Raw genomic sequence first — 19,537 nt, 5'->3', positions numbered from 1 at the left:
GAACCACTAAGGCAGGCACCCTTATATGAGCCGGCAAGCCTCAAAAGATTACTTATATAGTGATTTAACTCTATCTCAAATGAGATAACATGTTAGGTGTTTTGCAAACCTTAAAAGTACTAATATAAATGCTAGAAGGTAAGCGAACCACAGCTTGGGGAAAACTTCACTTCGAAGATGAAAATAACAGTATTAATGAGGTAATTGGAAAGAATCATTGCAGAAAAAAAAGTAAACAAAACGTTAAAATGAAAATAGCATTAACTGAATATTTGATGGTTTTTTTTTTTTTTTAGTTCTAAGATTCTGTTTAGAAGAGACTAACACAATTTCCCTCCCCTCCCACTTTTTTTTTTAACACAAGGAGCGAACATTCAAATTCATTAAAAAAAAAATTCAATGTCTACTAGAATGAGCGCAAAATAATGGCATGCCATCGGTATTAAATAATAATCATTCTTTTTGGCTGATTTGCTTTTTGCCAGTAGTTTTGATATAGATGGGAATTCTTTCTGTTGAGAAAAAAAATGTCCCCAGTTATCGAAAATCATCGCTGGGCTGCGCTCGTTATCTAGGGGCCCAGCCACCAGGGTGCCCCATTTCCCGGGCCTGGTGCTTAAGCACAGGACTCGGGGCTACCCAGACCCGAGACGCAGCCATGCATCGCCCCCACCCCCCACCCAGCCAGCCCTTGGGGCGCCAGGACGGGTTCTCCGAGCCTCGAGCCAGCCCTGGATCTCTGGGAGACCCAAGATGGCCTAGCTAGGGGATGGACGTCTGGACACCACACCATCGCTCTCGGCTCGTTGGAACGTAGGAACTAAACATTCAAACATGGGGTCAGAAAAATTCAGGCAGTGAAACGATCGTCTGGCAGGGGGCGGGGTGGGAACGAGTTTTTGGGACGCGACACTGAGCGAGGAGGTCACGAGGGGGCGGTCAAGCCGCAGGCCAACCGGCCCCCGATCCGTTCCAGCCCAGCGGAGGCGTAGGATCAGGGGAACAAGAGGGGCGGGGACGGAAGGATGGAGGGAGGGCAACTGGCGCGGGAGACACGCGGGACTGCGCAACTGTCCCCCGGCTCTCGCGCGGCACCGCCTCCGACACGCCCTCTCTCCTTTTCCCCCCTCCCCCCTCTCCCCGGGCGCGCCGGCGCGCCGTGCCGTCACGTGACGTCTCCGCGCGTCCACGGGCTCCGCGCTGCGGGGTTGTTGGCCGGAGAGAAAAGACTGCGAAGTGGCCGCGGCGGTAGCCCGGAAGGTGGGGGCCTGGGAGAAGTCGGGGTGGCCCGCGGCGGGCGGGTGTTGGCGCGAGGGGTCCACGAAGGAGCGTGGGAGGGAACTCCCAAGTGTCACCTCTTCCTTCCTTTCTCCCCCACCCCCCCTTCCGCACCCTTCCTTGTCCCGTTCGCCTCCGTGACGTGCCGGGGTTCGGTCGCTCGAGGCCGGAGGGGGTCGGGTGGCTGGGGGCAAGGGGTGCGGGTGCGTAAGCCCGACGTCCTTGCTGTGTCGCGCGCTTTGGCAGGCCGACTGGCCGTGGGGAGGACGGGGATGGGGTTGGGTAGCCCCCGGATCCCAGCTTCTTTCTTTCTTTCCTGCCTTAGCCAGTTCCGAGGGCCAGAAGCCGGCGGCGGCCGTGGCCTTGGCCTCTGTCTCGCCTTCGGCTGTCTCTTTAGACGTAGGAAGGACACCGGCAGCGGCTGTTCCCGGTGCGAGAGGCTGAGCAGCGGCCATGCTGCTCCGCGGGGGGCAGAGAGGCCGGGGCGGTGTCGGCCTCGGCCCGGGAGGGCTTATTGGTGGTGGTGGTGGGAGTACGCTAAGTCCCCCGGGCCGTGGGCTGCGGGTAGCCCAGGGTTGGGGTAGGCGCTGTCTCCTGGGACGTCACCCCACCCTCCCTCCAGCTCGGGGTACGTTTTCGTCCCTGACCTGGGTCTATAATATTGTGACCAAGGCCCGGAATATGGTTCCGGACGCGATCTTGTTATTGGTTTGGAGAAACTAGTGCTAATTGCCCCTTCCCCCCTCCTCCCTTTCTTTTGCCTGTGCTGCCCAGAGCTCCGCATCCATCCCTGGGGAGGCTGCTCGCTCGCCCGCCCACTTCCCTTTCCCAGTTCTATCTCGCTTTGCGGACTCGCAGACCTTTGTTTTGGTGGGAGTTGAAGCAAGCAGCTGATCAGTCTTTGAGAAAACTGCCGAAATTCAGAATTCACCTGGTGCTTCAAAACACAAAATATGCTTTTGGATCCTAGGCTTTCTCTAGGTGCTGTGGTTTGCCGGGTACAGACTTCTCTTCACTCTCCCTCTCTTCTCTAGCTCTCTTATTTCCCTTCCTCTCCTCTGTCTGTCTCTCTGTCTCTCTCTCTTTCTTTCTTTCTCTCTCTCCTCTATCTCTCTCTCCCCACGTTTCTTACAAAAGAGTGTTGTTTTCTTCCATTGTTGTAGCTTGTTTTGTTCTCTGAAGGCCTCTGGAGAAAGGCAGATTTTGAGGGTGCGGGGAGATGGAACAGTCTTCATGGGTAAAATTTGAAGATGTGTAAGTTTTTTCATGTACTGACAGAATTTGCAGACTAACGAAATGGATTTCGAATTCACTCATTTTGTGTGATGATGCTTTGCTCCCCCCAGGAGTCCTCTGGCTTTGTTAAAGTGGCCCCTTAAATCTTCTATTTTGGAAGTGCATACATGCTACTTTGGCTAGATCCAAAACATTGAGGTGAAAGGGAACTGAGTCAAAACGCTACACAATCAACTAAAAGAAATACTGTGTCTCATATATGATTGTCGGAGCCCGGCATTTTTCCTCTACATTTGTATATTTCCATCCCTTTAAAAATAGAACACTGAAATTGTGAGGAGTTGGCTTTCTATGTGGTCACTGGAACTAGCAGGCTTATGAAGATTGTTTTTAAATGAAATTATTGTTTTAGTAACAGCAGATAAATATATTTACAATTTTTCCCCTGTGGTACAGAGAAAAACTGAGAAAATAGCTGGGATTTGATGAAAAGAGGTCAAGTAAATCATTTAAGAAATAAACATTTGATGTTGATGGTACTTTTAAAAACTGAGCTTTAATTTGCCAATGCAAGTGTTAAATTTTTCGTGTTGCTAAATCTAGTACGTGTTTTTACTAGCGAATATGGAATTGGCCAGAGTGAAATTGTAGACAGAATAGAAATGTATGGAACTTAACTAAATTTTATCTGTTTTTTTGTTAAGTCTTTTGTTATCTCTGAGATATCTGTTGGATGTTAATCATTTTAATTGGATTGTAGTGGTCATATAAGATAAGCTTCTAAATGTTGAACTGAGGTAAAAAGATAGGAGTATTTCATTTTTTTCTCCTATTATGTGGGTCAATTAGGGGTGTATAATATTTTCCATTGGCGTAATCAGTTACATTTTTTCCTACGCACTCCAAAGTAGTTTCTTGAAATGATGGAAGATAATGGAATACAGGGTTTTTAAAATTTTTGCATTTAATGTAAATTCTACAACTATAATTTCTGTGCTTTCCTTGATAAGATGAAATTCCTGACCCACTTCCAGCTGGAAATTACGGTTTGAGCTATTTTTATTTTCATTGAGGTTAAGAGAGTTTGATGAACCATCTTTTTTTCCCCCTTGTATCTGTTTATGATCCCTGATCACAGTTTTCCAAAACAACTGGGTAAGTTAAGAGTAGACACCACCAGCTCCTTAACATAGCTTTAACCAACTTAGCATATTTATTGTAGAATCTTAGGTCAAAGATTGAGCTCTGGAAGGGGCTTTAGAAGTTATTTAGTCTAGCACCTTCATTTACAAAAGAGGAAACTGAGGCCCCAAGAGATTAAATAACTTGCCTAGGATCACAGTGACTATATAGGACATCTGACAACCTGGAACTATTTGGTTAATTAAAAAAAAAAAGCTGTTAAATGTCTGTCTAGTCTGGGCACTTAGAAACCTTAGAATTCTATAGCTGGATTGGAGCATTAAAGACTGTCTTGTCAAATTTCATCTAATCTGAACCCCTCATTTTATATTTAATCTAGAGTTGTTCCTCCTTATCTTACAGGTGACATATGTCTTTAGAAGTTAATTGATTTGCCCAAGGTTACACAGCTAGTTTTTGATAAGAGCCTTTCATATTTATAAAAATATTTGCAGATCATCAAATTGATTTTTTGGTTTGATTAAAATGCAGAATGTGAGAAGACCTTAAATTTTATGAAATAGGATACAGCATTGACATTTTAAAGAGAGAATTTAAATCCTTAATGTCCCCCAAGTTAGAAAGATTAAGTAGAGTGTCAAACTATGAAGGAAAAGTTTTTCTTGTTAAATGAAGTTGTGGCCTGTGGCTGGAAGAGGTACAATACAGTTAATTGAAATTGGTTTTAAATCAAGACTTTTGCTGTAAAGCATAATATGTACAGTAGCAAATGTTAGCCAACATTTTAGTAGAAGATGATAGTAGAAGCTAAATGGAAACATTAGGCCATTCATTTCCATCTAAATGGGGAGAGCTAGTTAGAGAAAGAGAGAGAGCTGGAGAGAGGGAAATTTCAGGTTTATTTGCTAGCTAATACCAATTTTCTCTTTGCTTTTGCTTCCCCAACCACTCCCTTAAATTTAATCAGGGTTAATTTCAGGTTAAGTGTTAATGAGGTTGAAAGGTTAACTTTTTTCTCATAATTTGCTTTAATTTTTAAAAATATAAATTTGGGCGGGGGTGGAATATTTTTGACATTTGAAAAAATATCTTTTCCATTAGAGAAGTCGGGGAAAAGCTTAACAAATAATGTATATCCTTTTGCAATATTAGATAATTTTATATCTGTCCACTAATTAGTACCATTTTAAAAGACAAAAAGTAAACATTTCTCTTATGAACACATTTAATTTTTCTAACAGAAATACCCTGAATTTTTTTTAGAGCTTTGATGGAAACGACAACATTGTCATCTTTAAGTTAACTGGTGATATGTCAATAATGCTAGGTAAGTAATAGTTAACTTTAAGTAGTTCACTTAGGTATGATTTCCTGTGTGTGTGTGTGTCTGTGTAAGAGAGATTTTTCCATTAGGTGAACTATTTATTTTATTAAAGGCAGAGGCCCTATATATGCACTGTTCTCTCTCCTTTTTTCCTTTTTTCTTTTTTGGTAAAGACTCCATGTCAAGGAACAAAGAGATCTAATTTTAGTTTTCTCTCCTGTCAGCTTTCCTAATGATTCTTTCGTTATGTAGGTGCAAACAGGCACTGAAAGAAGAGAAAAGAGCGGGGGTCATATATAGCCTACAGAGTTCTAATTAGTCCCTAAATCAAAGTATTGTTGTAATCACTGCTTTTGTAATTAAATCCAATTGAGCATTTTGATTTATAAAGTAGCATTGATGCGCAAATGCTTTGGATTGAGTTTATATTAGATGACTTTCTAAGTTTAAAGTTCATTCCTCTTCTAAGATCATTTTTTTAAGGTTGCTAATTTTCTGTAGTTCTGTGTTTGGACTCTTAATAAGTTTACTTATGGATAAATCCATATATATCACCTTTAGGTCAAAAGTAAAAGGTAATTCCCCCCCCCCCCCCCATCATTCAGTAAAGGTGGGGGCTTTGTTAATACGTTTTCTATCTTTAATGATAGTGGCTATACAAAAACACTTGGCTCCACTAATTCCTTGCTTGTGACCTCCAATACATTGCTTGATTTCTCTAGATTTTAGTTTTCTCATCTCTAAAATGATGGTTGGACTAGATATCTCATTGACCTCTTAATATAGATTGTTCCCTTGATACATATTTAATTGGCCAAGTTGAAGTTTAGGCATGCCTAAATCATTCACAGCTTGGCATATTGAGCCCATTTTATAAATCAGTTCATTTTTAAAGAGGTTGGCATTTTAGAGTGTCTTCAGCTTTTGATTTTGAATAGTTTGTGGTATTAAATTGCTTGTACCATTGCATGAAAAAATATCTTATATTTGACCACTTGTTTTGCTTCACTGGATTTTTGACAATCTTTATTCTGTACTCTGGATTATGCCTAGGGATGTGGATGTTGGAAAAACCACTATGACTCCCAAGATTTGGTAATATATGGAGAGACTGAAATATTCCTGATAATACAGATTGTGAACTGTTTAGTTACAGGGATTGGTCAGGGTCTTCATTCAGGGCTTTGTTTTTTTTTAGATGATTTCATCTATATGGGCAAATTCAGGTGAGAAAACTTCTACAAATACAAACGGTAGTTTTTCTGCAACTCAGTTTTAGGGAATTCCGTGGGGTAATTAATAAGAGGTTAGGTGATTTATCCAGGGTCACACAGCCCATACATGCCAGAGATAGGACTTGAATCCAGGTCTTCATGGCACCATGCCTTGACGTTTAGGTATAGTCTGTAGGTTTCCACAAGGTATGTTCAGATTGTTGAATGATTTTTGGAACAAAAGCAAATGAAGCTATTATGGCCCCAAAAGGTGCCTTCGGAAAGATAACTTAGATATGAAATAATTTTTAAGAATGTGCCCAACCCTCTGTGACTGTTATAATTAAGATGATCTTAAATGATATAGCCCTGTGAAAGAAGAAAACAACAGAACCATGAGGATTTTGAAAATCAATGGATAGAAGTTGTAAAGGTAGCTTTCCCCATTGAAAGTGATATTGGGCAAGTCACTTAGTTTCAGCTTCAGTTTCCTTATCTGTAAAATGAGGATGGTAGTACCTATCATACATACAATGTATGTATCATACGCTGTGAAGACTAAATGTGATAATACATGAAAAGTGCTTTCAAATCTTGTATAGATGTTAGTTGCTATATTTTTGCCTCATAAGAGGTCTCTCAAACAATGGTCATTTGTGTGGGTAAATCACAGCTTTTTTGTTTTATAGATCTTAAAAAGAGGAAAGGAAAAAGAGAGACACCAGCTAATGCAATATGAATTTGTTAAAAGTTTGTGTTTTTTTAATCCTCATTCTTGTGCTGGGATTTCACCCATTTTTATTTAGTATGTGAGACAAGTATTCATAAGACCTTTTTAGAACTATTCCATGATCACAATACTCGGAGCCAAATTAAGAGCCCAAATTTGTGAGCCTCCTAAAGGATCCTCTAAAGAATATTTAGAAATTTAAGAAAGCCACTTGATCCAGAGAGAGGTTTATCAGATTAGGAAATCTCATTAAGCACCAACCAGATACTTGGTTTCAGTTCTTAAAGGCTTGTCTCCAGAAATGGTTAAGTAAATTAATAGAGGATTAATAGAAATAGAGTAATTGAATTAAGAAGCTTGGAAATGAGTACAAGGAAGGCAAATTTTGCAATAACATCAGTCTTTTTATATAGTCTTCACAAATTGCTGCTTTGGTGTATGATCAAAAAATAAAGTGTAATGAAAATTAAATGCTAAAGACGTCAATAAAAATGTGTGCATTTTGGAGGAAAATGTTAGGCTATATCCGATATAAATTCCTGGTGGTATAAATCATGATTTCAATTAGTAAAAATATTTGATTTTTTTAAGGGTACTATTCTGCCCTTAATAAGGTTCTTAAGGATAGAGAAATAGGGTTGTTATTATTAATAACAAAAGTAATACCTGAAGTGTTCGGCTATTAATCTGATATTATGCAAGAACTAAGAGTCCCACGTAAGTTTTACCTATTTGATACATACCTTTAAGTGACTCAATGACTCTTAGCCATTTTATTGGTATACTAAACATAATTTCCCCCTTTAACAATGAGCTCATCTTTATAGACATGAAATACCCTGCTGTTCTTTAATTCAATGATGACCTTGAGGGGCTATTGATGTGTTTGATATTTAGAGTTGCTTGTCCATGAATGATTCCGTATTGTCATACTCTTTTCATTCTCATACTTTAAAAAATAATTTTTGTCACTGCCGTTATCTCTTTGTCCTTACTTGTCACACCTCCCAATTTCTAAGGTGTTTTGACTTCTTGACAGCTGAGGACCCAGATAATTGTACTTTGGAATTCTGTGTAAAATAAGAACAAATAGTGAGAGATGTGTAGGCTCTGCTGCTAATAAAGAGAATGATTTTAGTATGCATTGTGGAAGGTCCAGTTTGCCTGTTGGAGGTCTTTTTTGCTTCCAAGTTGTGTGGAAAGATTTCCAGATAACTAACTTTTGGTTAAGTAAGGTATTGCTGTATTGCCATTGTACTATATAGCCTAACTAATGAAAGATTTGAATGTACATTTGTCTCATTTTCTCTTAAGTTGCAAGCTCCTTCAGGGCAAGGATCGTTTTTTAATGTACCTTTGTATCTATCTCTTCCAGTTCCTAGCGTAGTACCTTTCACACTATAGATACTCAGTTTAATTTTTTTTTTAATCTAAGACTTAATTCTCTGGAAGTTTTACTCTCTCAACCAGAAAATATAAATATGTGTGAGACTTTTAAAAATTACATTTCATTTTTTTTGTCACCTATGCCTATTTCCCTAATTGAGAATGAAGGGGTCAGGAGGGGGTCTGAAACTATGCTACAAACAAGTATAGTCAAGCAAAATGTTGTTCATGTTAGCCATGTTTAAAAGAAAAAATGTATATAAATATAGGTGTATATTTGTCTATACATACACAAATACATGTCTCATTCTTTACTCTGAGTCTTTTACTTCTATCATGAAGTCAGTAACATGTTTCATAGAATTATTGTTCTTTTTTATACAAATCAGAGTTGCTGAGTCTTTTAACCGCTGTTTGCCTTTACAATGTCACTGTATAAATTATTCTTCTGATTCTGTATATTCTGAATATGTTCTTAAAAATCTTTTACATTTCTCTGAAACTGTTCCCTTCATCATTTCTTACAGCACGGTAGTATTCTATCACATTTACATGCCATATATAACTTGTTTATTCCCCTCAGGTTCCAATTGTTTAACACCTCACAAAGAGCTATATTTTTGTACCTCCTTACAGTTTGTTTTGCTTATGACTAATCCCATTCAGGAAATTTTTAAAAATTTACATTTTATTAATACTTTTTAATCATAGTCATTATTCCCTCTTAATTTTGTGGAAGCTCCCCACCTCCATTCCCCTGAATTGAGTTTGTACCAAAAACATTTAAGCAAAACCAACAAACACAGTGAAAGCATTTAATAATGGATATACTATATTCTATATCTGTAGTCCCCCATCTCCTGAGAAACAGTAAATTTTGTTTGATCATCATTTTTCCTGGACAGAGATTGATCATCCCAGTCAGAATTTGACCACCTTTTAGTGGGTTTTTGTCTGTTTATACTATTATTCTAATTGGTTTATATTGTTCTGGTTCTCCTTGCTTTGTTGTCTTCCTGTGTTTTTCTGAGTTCCTTATTTATAGGTGTTTTTTTTTTTTTAGCACAATAATCTCTTAAATTCATATGCCACAATTTTTCTAGCAGGACACCCATTATATTTCTAGTTTTTGCTATCAGTAAAAGTGCTGCTTTGTTTTTTCTGCCTTCAACATCCTCAAATAGCATAAGCCCAATAGTGAGATCCCTATATGAAAGGCTTTGAACAGTGTAGTCACGCTTCTTAATTTCAATTTATTTTCTAAAACAGTTGGACCAATTCACATGTCCACTAACAGTGTATCAACATGCTTTGTCTTCCCATATCTTCTGATGTGTGTTCCATCTTTTATCCTTTTTGTCGAGTGTGAATGAAACCTCGAGACTTTTAATTTAATTTTTATTTCAAATTATTAGTGATTTGGAGTAAACTATTATATGATTTTTGATGGCTAACAATATTCTTGAAAACTTCATAGGCTTCCTTTGACCGCTTAACTGGTAGAGAATAACTTGGTCTTTTATGTCAATTCTGTATCTAGCTCTGATTCTTATCAGATAATTGATGCCAAGATTTTTTTTCCTCACTTGACATATTTGCTTATCTATCTGTATCAATTTTTGTCATGCAAAAGCTTTTTAATTTAGCATATTTGAAATTGTCTACTTTGTATTTTATGGCTCCTTTTTATCTCTTGTTTGCCTAAGAATTTTCACTCTAAATAGAATTGTCTTGAGGCATCTCCTTTGATTTTAGTGTCTGACCTTTTATATTTAGGTCGCTTAGCCATTTGAAGGTTAGTTTGTCAAATGTAAACAGATTATTTATAGCCAGTTTCATAAAGGAGCTACATTGTTTTTGTTGCTATTGCCAAATTGTTTTTTAAAAAACAAGGATTATTTTCCTGAGGTTTTTTGGTTTGTTTTGTTGGAGTATGTCAATTTATCTTGAAAATGATCTCCTTACATATTTCGCTAATTTTAATCTTTATTTTCTTTAGTTCACAGAGAAATTAATGCAAATAGGGCCTCCCTTTGCAGCACAAAGAATGAACCAATAGTGAGGAAAAAGTGCTTTAACTTGACTACCTGCCTGTGAAGAGGATGTTTTATTCTTATAACAGACATCAGTGGGGTCTATGATAGAAACGTAAGTATAGCATCACTTTTTGCCTGAAGGTGTTATTACTAAACATATAAATAACTTGATGAGACATATATGAACCGGATTGTTTAACTTATACATGACAAGAAACAGTAGAATAACTAACTGGTGCTTTATTCTTATGATTTCTGTTGAGAGGCTTAGAGGTTTAAATATTTTACTAACATTAAATCTTGGAAATAACCTCCTATTTAAGGTAGGTGGTAGTTTTATCCATTTATATAGAAGGTATGATTGGGACCCAGGAATTTGCCTGGGACTCTAGAAACCTAGAATTGAAAGTGATCTAAGGTTAGCTTAATTTAGTTAACTCTCTAAATAATGACATTCAATTAGGAATAGTTCCTACAGTTTCTTTTAATAGTTCTTATTTAAATTACTGGTTTGATTTGGGGGGTGGGGGATGTTTGGGGGAATCTCTTTTTGGGAGAAAAAGTTGGTTATCAGCCAGTTTGAATAAATTCAGCTTCTTATAGTACCACAACTGATCTTTTGGATTTGCTAGCTTGTGTATTGCTAGGTTGCTCAATTAGTGGCACATTATGACCTTTTGATTTCTTTCGGAACATGTGCTGTCAATGATTTCCTGTCTTCCACTTAGTTAGTTTGGAGTCATAAGTGTGTTCCTTTGCATTTGGAGAAGATATGCCCCTGAGAGGCTTTTAGTATCTGAGATAACTGTTGAGTGGCTGTGATTTATTTATACTCACTATTGTACAAATTAAGTGAATTTGAGTTTTGCACAAATATGACTATTTTGTTATTCCCAATTGTTTACTAAGGAAGAAGTAGTGGAAAGAGTTCAGAATAGAGCTTTGCGATATAACCATAGTTGGGATCGGATGTGGATAATGATCCAGTAAAGGAGACTTCGGAGTGGTCAGACATATAGAAGGAGAACCAAATTAGAGCAGTGTCATGAAAAGCCGGAGAGAAGAGGGAGGTCAAGAAGAATGAGAATTAACAAAATTGTCATTAGATTTGTTGATTTAAGAATGGAGAAAAAGCAGTGGTTTTGAGTGAACAGATTAGAAGTCAGATTGCAAGGGATTGGGAAGTGAGAGAAGAGTGACCTCTTTTTCTCAGTTTAGTTGTTAGATTTAGAGCTGGAAGAAAGCTCAGAGGTCATGTAGTCCAACCCTCTCATTGTACAGATGAGGAAGCACAAGTCAAGTGACTTGCTCAACGTAAGGAGCAGAGCTTTAATTTGAGCTCAGGTCCTCTGATTCCAAAAATCTAGCACTCTTTCTAACTGTACTATGAGAGGATAAGTGAAGATTAAGTGAAGGGCTTTTGAGGATGGGGGAAACCTAGGTATTTGTAGACCTCAGGAGAGGGGCCACTTTTCACATTTATAATTATAAGAAATATAAGTACATTTTACTAGCGAAGATGACATGACAAGGCAGTCTGCATTCAGATGTCAAAAATTTTAAGTTACCAAACCATGCAATATTTTCTAGGAATAATTAGTGATAATGCAGTCAGATGCAGATTTGTTTTATATCTGTTAACCTGAGCTTTGTTGTAAACATAAAAATAAGTTGATATTTGCCACGGTGAAAAGAACTGTTTTGGAGGAGTAGTTTTTATTCTATGCTACCATGGAGTTGTCTTCTCCCTCCCCTTTTGCTTTTTATATTACCTGTTTTAATCAAGAGTCATGAGACAATTACTGATTGCTTGTCTTTTCAGGGAAGGTAGAGGGAAGGGAGAGAATTTGAAGCTCAAAGTTTTAAGAAACAAATGTTAAGAATTGTTTTTTACATGTAATTGGGGAAAAAAAATAAAATACTAAATGAGAAAAAGAAAATCATTAGTGGGTTTCTTGAATTAAATCTTAAAAATTATTGAAAATAAAATATTAGACTTTGACTAGCCATACCAGTGAGGGGATAGCAGTATGTTGGATTATTCAAAATGACCAGTGACAAAAACATCTGACTTTAAAACTGTTTTGTCTATTATATCTGAAGAATGATTTGCTTAATATGGGAATTTGACACCATCTACTTCTCATTATCTCTGCCAGTAGAAGAGAGCAGAAGCATAGATAATGCCAGAGTTATTTAAATTTGACTTAGTTGTTTATTGCATCATAGGTAATGCCAAAGTTATTTATATTTGACTTAATCTTTCATTGCAGCAAGTAGCCTTTCGAATCCTAATTTCTGGTTGATGTTGAGTACAATCCATAATTTAAAATTTCTGTGGGTGATGGTTGTTTGTAAATCCTTATCCTTTTTGAGTTCTCTGCAGCATTTGACACTGTTGACTTTATTCCTTCTCTCGGGTTTGGTTGGGGTTTTTTGTTGTTGTTTGGTTTGGTTTTTTTGGGGGGGGTGGGGTCACTGCTCTTTTGTTGTCTGACCACTTCTTAAGTCTCCTTTCCTGAATCATCATCTGTATCCCTTCTCTGATTGTAGATGTACTCCCAAGCCTCTGTCCTGGATTATCTTTATGTACTTTCTCACTTGGTCACATCATATGCTCCCATGCATTTAATTATCATGATTATGTAATTAACTCCAAATCCATATAGACAGCCCCTATTCTTCTTAACCCCAATTTTAAACTCAGTGTCCCTTAGGAATCTAAAAATTAGCATGTCCAACACAAAATGAATCTTTTCTCTTTTACTCACCCTTTGTTCAAATTTCACCATTCCCTCAAAGGCACTACAGTCTTTTCACTTTTCCAAATTTGTAGCCTCTGTCATACTCAACTCCTCTACTTCATAATGCATATCTAATGTATTGCTAAATTTTGTTGATTGTACGTTTAAAATTTCTCACATCCATTCTTATCTCTCCACTCACTTGAGTACAATCCTAATTCAAGTTTTCTATACCTCTAGATAGGACTGTTGAAACAGCCTCCTTAAAGTTTTCCTTCTTTAAGTCTACTCTTTCCAGCACATCCTCCACAGGGTGGCAAAGTGGTTTTTCGTAAAAGCACGGGTCTGACTGTCAGTATCAAGCTCAGTAAACTCAAGTGGCTTCTTATTTTCTTTATCATCAAATACAGACTTCTCTGTTTAGTATTTAAAACCCTTCATAACCTAGTTCCACACTGATTTTCAGGGCTTATTATGCATCCTTCTACTTCTTTACTCTGCACTTAAGCCAAACTGTCCTTGCTGTTCTTCACACAAGACGCTCCATCTGTTGCCTCTGCACTTTTGCATAGGCTGCTTCTCATGTTTGGAATGCACACCCTCCTCATGGCTGCCTCCTTAATTTGCTAGTTTCTCTCAAAGATCAACTTAGGTGCCAGTTTCTAGGTGAAATCTTTCCTTATGTTCTAAGCTGCCTAGTCCCTTCCCTCCTAATATTGTTTCCCTCAATAAAATATGAAGTCATTAAGGGTAGGGACTGTTAACTTTTTCTTTATATTCCCAGGAAGTATTAAATCCTCTCATATATTGGAAGTTTGATGTGAGAAACTGGAGAAACTAGAAATGAGTCTTAATTCTTTTTTCATTTCTCACTTGCCCAACTCATCTCATTTTCTCACTCCAAGCTACAGCTAGACAGCATTCTCTCTCTCAGGTTGGTACCAAATAGTTATCTAAACAGAACTATCCTTAACTCACAGAATTGCTTATCTTTCTAGCTAGATCCATTTATTGAGGTGAAGGTCCAGAAAAGGAAGAAATAGAAAGAAATTTGAGAGTATGTTGTTGAGAGGCATACATGAAAATATGCTACATAAAGTATGAGACAGGTGGCACAGTGGATTGAATATTGGACCTGGAGTCAGAAAGGTCTGAGTTCAAATCCCATCTGAGACACTTAGATGTTTGACCTTGGGCAAGTTACTTTGTCTTTGTTTAATTCAGTTTCCTCAACTGTAAAGTGGGGATAATAAATAGCACCTATCTCCTGGGGTTGTTTTGAGAATCCAGTGAGATAATATTTTCAAGCTGTTAGCATAGTGCCTGACACACAGCAGGTGCTGTGTAAATGCTGATTACTGTCGTTGTTATTATCATGATGAGCATGGCGGGCTTTACCCGTTCTCCTTTTTCAGCACCGTCATAACAGCTCAAATAAAAAACTTTAGAACTTTAGAACAAATTTTAAAGCATTTTTTTCGTTCCTTGATCCATTAATTCTTTGATCTTTGATTTTTCTAAATGTTTACTATTACAAATTTAATTTAAATATTTGTATAGTTGCACCTTCTTCCATCACCCACTTGAAGTAATCCTTAAGGCAGAGGTTCTTAACCTTTTTTGTGTATCACGGACCTCTTTAACAGTCTGAAGCCTATGGACCTCTAATCAGAATAAAGTTTTTAGGTCCATGAAATACATAATAGTAAGAAGTAAGTCAATTATGTCAGAATTTTAAAATTAAGAAAAAATATTCCTGCATCCAAATTTGAGAAGTTATGCTTTAGGGCCACTGAAAAAATGTTACTTTTTTCAGCCACTACTTGGGGCAGGTTAGATGAAAATCAGTGCTTCAAAGGTATTCTCAGTTTGTATATGGTCATTGGAAAAAAGGGGCAGTGTGGTATTGTGGAGATAATAGTTGTCCTCTCAGGACCAGAATTCAGGTTCTTCCTTTGACACATACTGGTATTGTGGCCTTAGACAAGTTAAGTTTATTTCTTGGTGCTCCAGATGAATTTCTAGGATTATAAATTTCAGAGCTGGATCTTAAAGGATGGTAAGATATAAAGGTCAAGAAGAGTCATTTAGTACATGGAGATTGGTGTGTAAAAAGGCTTGAGAACTGGGAAAATGTATAATATATTTAATTAAGCTTCAGCCAAAATAAACCCAAAATGCTTGAAAGGAAATAGTAAAAGATTAAACTGCAGAGAAATTGTGGGCATATTTTAGAGGACCCGTGAGTGTCAGGCTAAGGAATATGGATAAAAGTCAACTGTAGAGAGCCATTACTTTGTTTTCAGCAGTAGAGTAACAATCAAAACTGTATTAAAAAGATTAATCTGGCAACAGTGTATTCAGAATACTTAAGTTTGCTGATGTAGCTTTAAGTAAAACAATGTAAACTTCTGGCTGTTTTTCGTATTATTGTTTTCTTAATATATCGTGGCAGAAGTATTCCCTAAATATCCATAACCTAATAGAAGATAGGTCACTTCATATAACTTTACAATCAAATGGTTCATTTACCTCTGGTTTGAAAAAAAACAGCTTATCTTACAGTTTTCTTATAGAGCTATAAAATTAATCTTGAGGGGAGGGGATCACAGCTCTGAAATGTATGGCATACTTTCTGAAAACGAAATATATACCTGGCTTCTTGTAGCATATCTGTAGCTCTTTGCTTAATATCGTATGCTCTGTGGCAGGAACTAAGGCCTTCTCAAACGGTATCTGATCTGGACTTGCAATTTTTTCAGATAAGTATTGGGAGCTCCCACTGAGGAAACTCCTCCTACCAATGTATCTTACAGTCTTAGAAAGTTGGGCATTGAGAGGTTGTGACTTTCCCAGCATTACATAGACATTATGTGTCAGAGCCTGGACTTGAATCCTGACTGAGGTGAGCTTTCTCTGTCCACTATGCCATGCCTGCCTCAAACATTTAGAATTTTTTTTTCCATGGAAAAAAACTGAATGAACAGTGTTTCTAATGAGTGATTTTAAATCTAATTGTTTAAAGTTAAATCTACCCCACTCTTTAATTTTTTTTTGAGTTGTGTTATGAAAGAGGCTCTAGGTTTCTTCAGAGTCTGTGTTCAAAGTGGTCCCACATTTTGCCACGCTCATTTCTAATTAATCTCTTTTGCTTTTTTCAGACAATTTGCTCAGTATTGCCTTTAATCCAGAAATGTCCCATATTATTCAACTTAAACACTCTCCATTGATGCAGTCCTCAAAATGTGCATCTTTGATTAATTGGGGAAAGCAATTGAATTTCCCATAACCAGGTTTAAATAGTAGTGTGGAACTTAAACCCCCAAAGATAAATGTGTTCCTTAGCCTATTTCATTTGCTACTTCCTCCTTCATAATAGCTACTCTCCTCCACCCACCCCAGGACCTGCAGTTCTTTGGTACAGCCTTTTTGTGTTAAGGAAACTCCCTGTACCTAGGCAGGTCACCTACTGCTTATTCTACTTCTGGTCTTAGGGGTGCCTGGGGCATGAGAGATTAAGTAACTACTCCTGGGTTATACTGTAGGTTTTATCATGCAGGAATTGAACCATTTCCAATCCACTAGGTCTTGCAACGTCTTACTTTTATTTTTATATCAGTGTTTATTAAACTTTTTTATGTGTCATGGACCCCTCCTCAGAATGTTTTTAATGTTTAAATAATATATTTGTGATGTTTAAAATAAAATACATGGGATTAATAAACCAATAATATTGAAATTCAGTTAGCAAAATAGTTTTTAAAAACTTCACATACCCTAGTATAAGAACCCTTTATATTATAGTTATTTGCATATTTATCACTCTTCATCCCTTAACTTATAAGTTATGTCATAATTACCAGTGCTTTGTACATCTTAGGTGTTTAAAAAGTATTTTTATGGAATTAACATAGCCTATGGGATAATTACCAACATATATAATTATATTTATAGCAATAGTTATAAAAATGGTCCTATTTTCCATTATCCGTAACAGCTACTGCCTGCCCCTCTGAGGGGTACCTTGTATCTCCCCTATAGGTATTTCGTATATACCTGTTAATGTAGTCCTTAGTTCCTCACTTCCCAACATACCTTCAGCCCATTGCCTAGCACATAAGTATTATTGCTTGATGATTGATTGAAAAGGTCATAAGATTGAAGAACTGATTGGCAGCCTATATGTATTTCTTTAGTTTTGTTACTTTTCCTTCCCCTTCTCTTCACTTCGTTACTTTATATTTGTGACTTTTTAGTTTTGTATGTCCTATTTTAGCTGGGAATTGGGAAATTCATTGACCCTCAGTAGATAAATGATTATCTGTAATGCACATGGACTTTTTTGGTAGTTTTTGTGACTGGATGATTTTGAAAACATTTTTTTATATACTGTGATAATGAATGACCTTTCTCTTCTTTAGGATGGCCGGCTGTGGTGAAATTGATCACACAATAAACATGCTTCCCACAAACAGAAAGGCAAATGAGTCCTGTTCCAATGCTGGACCTTCTCTTACTGTCCCTGAATGTGCCATCTGTCTGCAAACATGTGTTCACCCAGTCAGTCTTCCGTGTAAGCATGTATTCTGCTATTTGTGTGTAAAGGGAGCTTCATGGCTTGGAAAGCGATGTGCACTCTGTCGGCAGGAGATTCCTGAGGACTTTCTTGACAAGCCAACCTTGTTATCACCAGAGGAACTAAAAGCAGCAAGTAGAGGCAATGGAGAATATGCCTGGTATTATGAAGGAAGAAATGGGTGGTGGCAGTATGATGAACGCACCAGCAGGGAGTTGGAAGATGCTTTCTCCAAAGGTAAAAAGAGCACTGAAATGTTAATTGCTGGGTTTCTGTATGTTGCTGATCTTGAAAACATGGTTCAATACAGGAGAAACGAACATGGACGACGTAGGAAAATTAAACGGGATATAATAGATATACCAAAGAAGGGAGTAGCTGGACTTAGGCTGGACTGTGACTCTACTGCGGTTAACTTAGCAAGAGAGAGCTCTGCAGATGGAGCGGACAATATATCAGCCCAGGCTGGGGCTTCTGTGCTGCCTCTAGTGTCTACTTCTGTTAGGCCCTTAACTTCACTAGATGGCCAGTTAACAAGCCCTGCAACACCTTCGCCTGATGCAAGCACTTCTCTAGAGGACTCTTTTGCTCATTTGCAAATCAGTGGAGACAGCATGGCCGAAAGGAGTCACAGGGGAGAGGGAGAGGAAGACCATGAATTACTATCTTCAGGCAGGGTACCAGCACCAGATGCCTCCATTGAGGAAACCGAATCAGATGCTAGTAGTGATAGTGAGGATGTATCTACTCACATTGCACAACACTTATCTTTGACTCAGCAGAGACATTTGGTTCCAAATGTAAATCAGATAGCAGCTGATAGACCTGCAGCAGGGGGTGGAGCAGTGAGTGCCAGTGTCAGGTCTAGAAGACCTGATGGACAGTGCACAGTAACTGAAGTTTAAAGATTTTTGTCAGCCACATGTTCAAGAATACAAGTACATCTGTAATGGTATCTGTAAATTTCTGCCCATGAGACATTACACTCATCCCCTAGTAGTGTATTTTGGGGTTAGGGGGTGGGAAAGGGGAATGGGAAGAATTGGCCTGTAACTAAAACGTCTAGTATGTCTCTGGAAAATTTATTTAAAAGTCAGGAACTTGGGTGTTGATAGTTGAAAGCTACTTAGCAATACCCAGTTTTTCTTCTAAAAGTCTTTTTATTTTGTAGTGGGGTTTTTTTGTTTTTGTTTTTGAGATCCTCAATCCTTTTGGCCACTGTGTATTTCTCTGCATTAACTGTCTTCATTATCTGACTGTTGCATTGTGTCTTATTTCTCTGCATGGATCGACATATGGAAAGAACACTAAATTTGGGAGCAAATATGAGAATGCTGGTTATTGATAAGAGCAGGATGCTTAATTTAATATGAAAATAGATTATGTTGGAAGTTATGAGGGATATTTTAAATAGGCAAACAGCAACCATTTTATCTTGCAAGTTCTTAAAATGAAAATGTAAACAGCTAATAACTTCTGTTCGAAAATCCTGACTGTAACATACATTGTAGTGTTCCCATAAGCTTTGCTGTCTAGTCCTTGTAGTTTGAGGTTTCTCCTAATCTGTCTCATCTTTTTCTTTTCTTCTTTTTTTGTTACAAAATTTATAATTTAATAAATAGTACAGTTTGTCAAAATAACCTGTGGCTGCTTCTCCTTTGTTTGAATCTGAGGGGAAAAAAAGAATTTGTTGCGGCTAAAGATTTGGTATATTTCGAACACTGGCGAAATAGTAATCTGTTTAAGACTTGTACCAGAGCAATTACGCTTTCTTCTTGTGTTATATTGGAAAGCACTAAAAAACATATTGTATGAAAATGAAACCATTGCTTTCGGAGGCTTTAATTTCAGAACATCACAAATTTTTTTA

At 37.7% G+C, this 19,537-nt stretch overlaps 1 protein-coding gene across 6 annotated transcripts; it reads left to right on the top strand.

Moving 5' to 3' along the window:
• Positions 1-1,142: 1,142 nt before the first annotated feature.
• Positions 1,143-19,301, top strand: RNF146 (ring finger protein 146). Of its 6 annotated transcripts, none has more exons than XM_036766417.1 (5): positions 1,143-1,260; positions 4,921-4,984; positions 10,311-10,459; positions 15,854-15,996; positions 17,513-19,301. In XM_036766417.1, exon 5 carries the CDS (start codon positions 17,514-17,516, stop codon positions 18,570-18,572), a length of 1,059 nt encoding a protein of 352 aa, XP_036622312.1. In that variant the 5' UTR covers positions 1,143-1,260; positions 4,921-4,984; positions 10,311-10,459; positions 15,854-15,996; position 17,513; the 3' UTR covers positions 18,573-19,301. The 6 variants fall into 6 exon arrangements, with proteins under 6 accessions (XP_036622312.1, XP_036622309.1, XP_036622311.1 ...); XM_036766415.1 differs by lacking the exons at positions 1,143-1,260; positions 15,854-15,996 and adding exons at positions 1,754-2,259; positions 2,442-2,532; XM_036766414.1 differs by lacking the exon at positions 15,854-15,996.
• Positions 19,302-19,537: the final 236 nt, after the last annotated feature.

This window comes from Trichosurus vulpecula, chromosome 7 (genome assembly GCF_011100635.1).
Source record: "Trichosurus vulpecula isolate mTriVul1 chromosome 7, mTriVul1.pri, whole genome shotgun sequence".
Lineage (NCBI taxonomy): Eukaryota > Metazoa > Chordata > Mammalia > Diprotodontia > Phalangeridae > Trichosurus > Trichosurus vulpecula.
The sequence above is the reverse complement of the archived record's forward strand: the minus strand, read 5'-3'. Positions and strand labels throughout refer to the sequence as shown.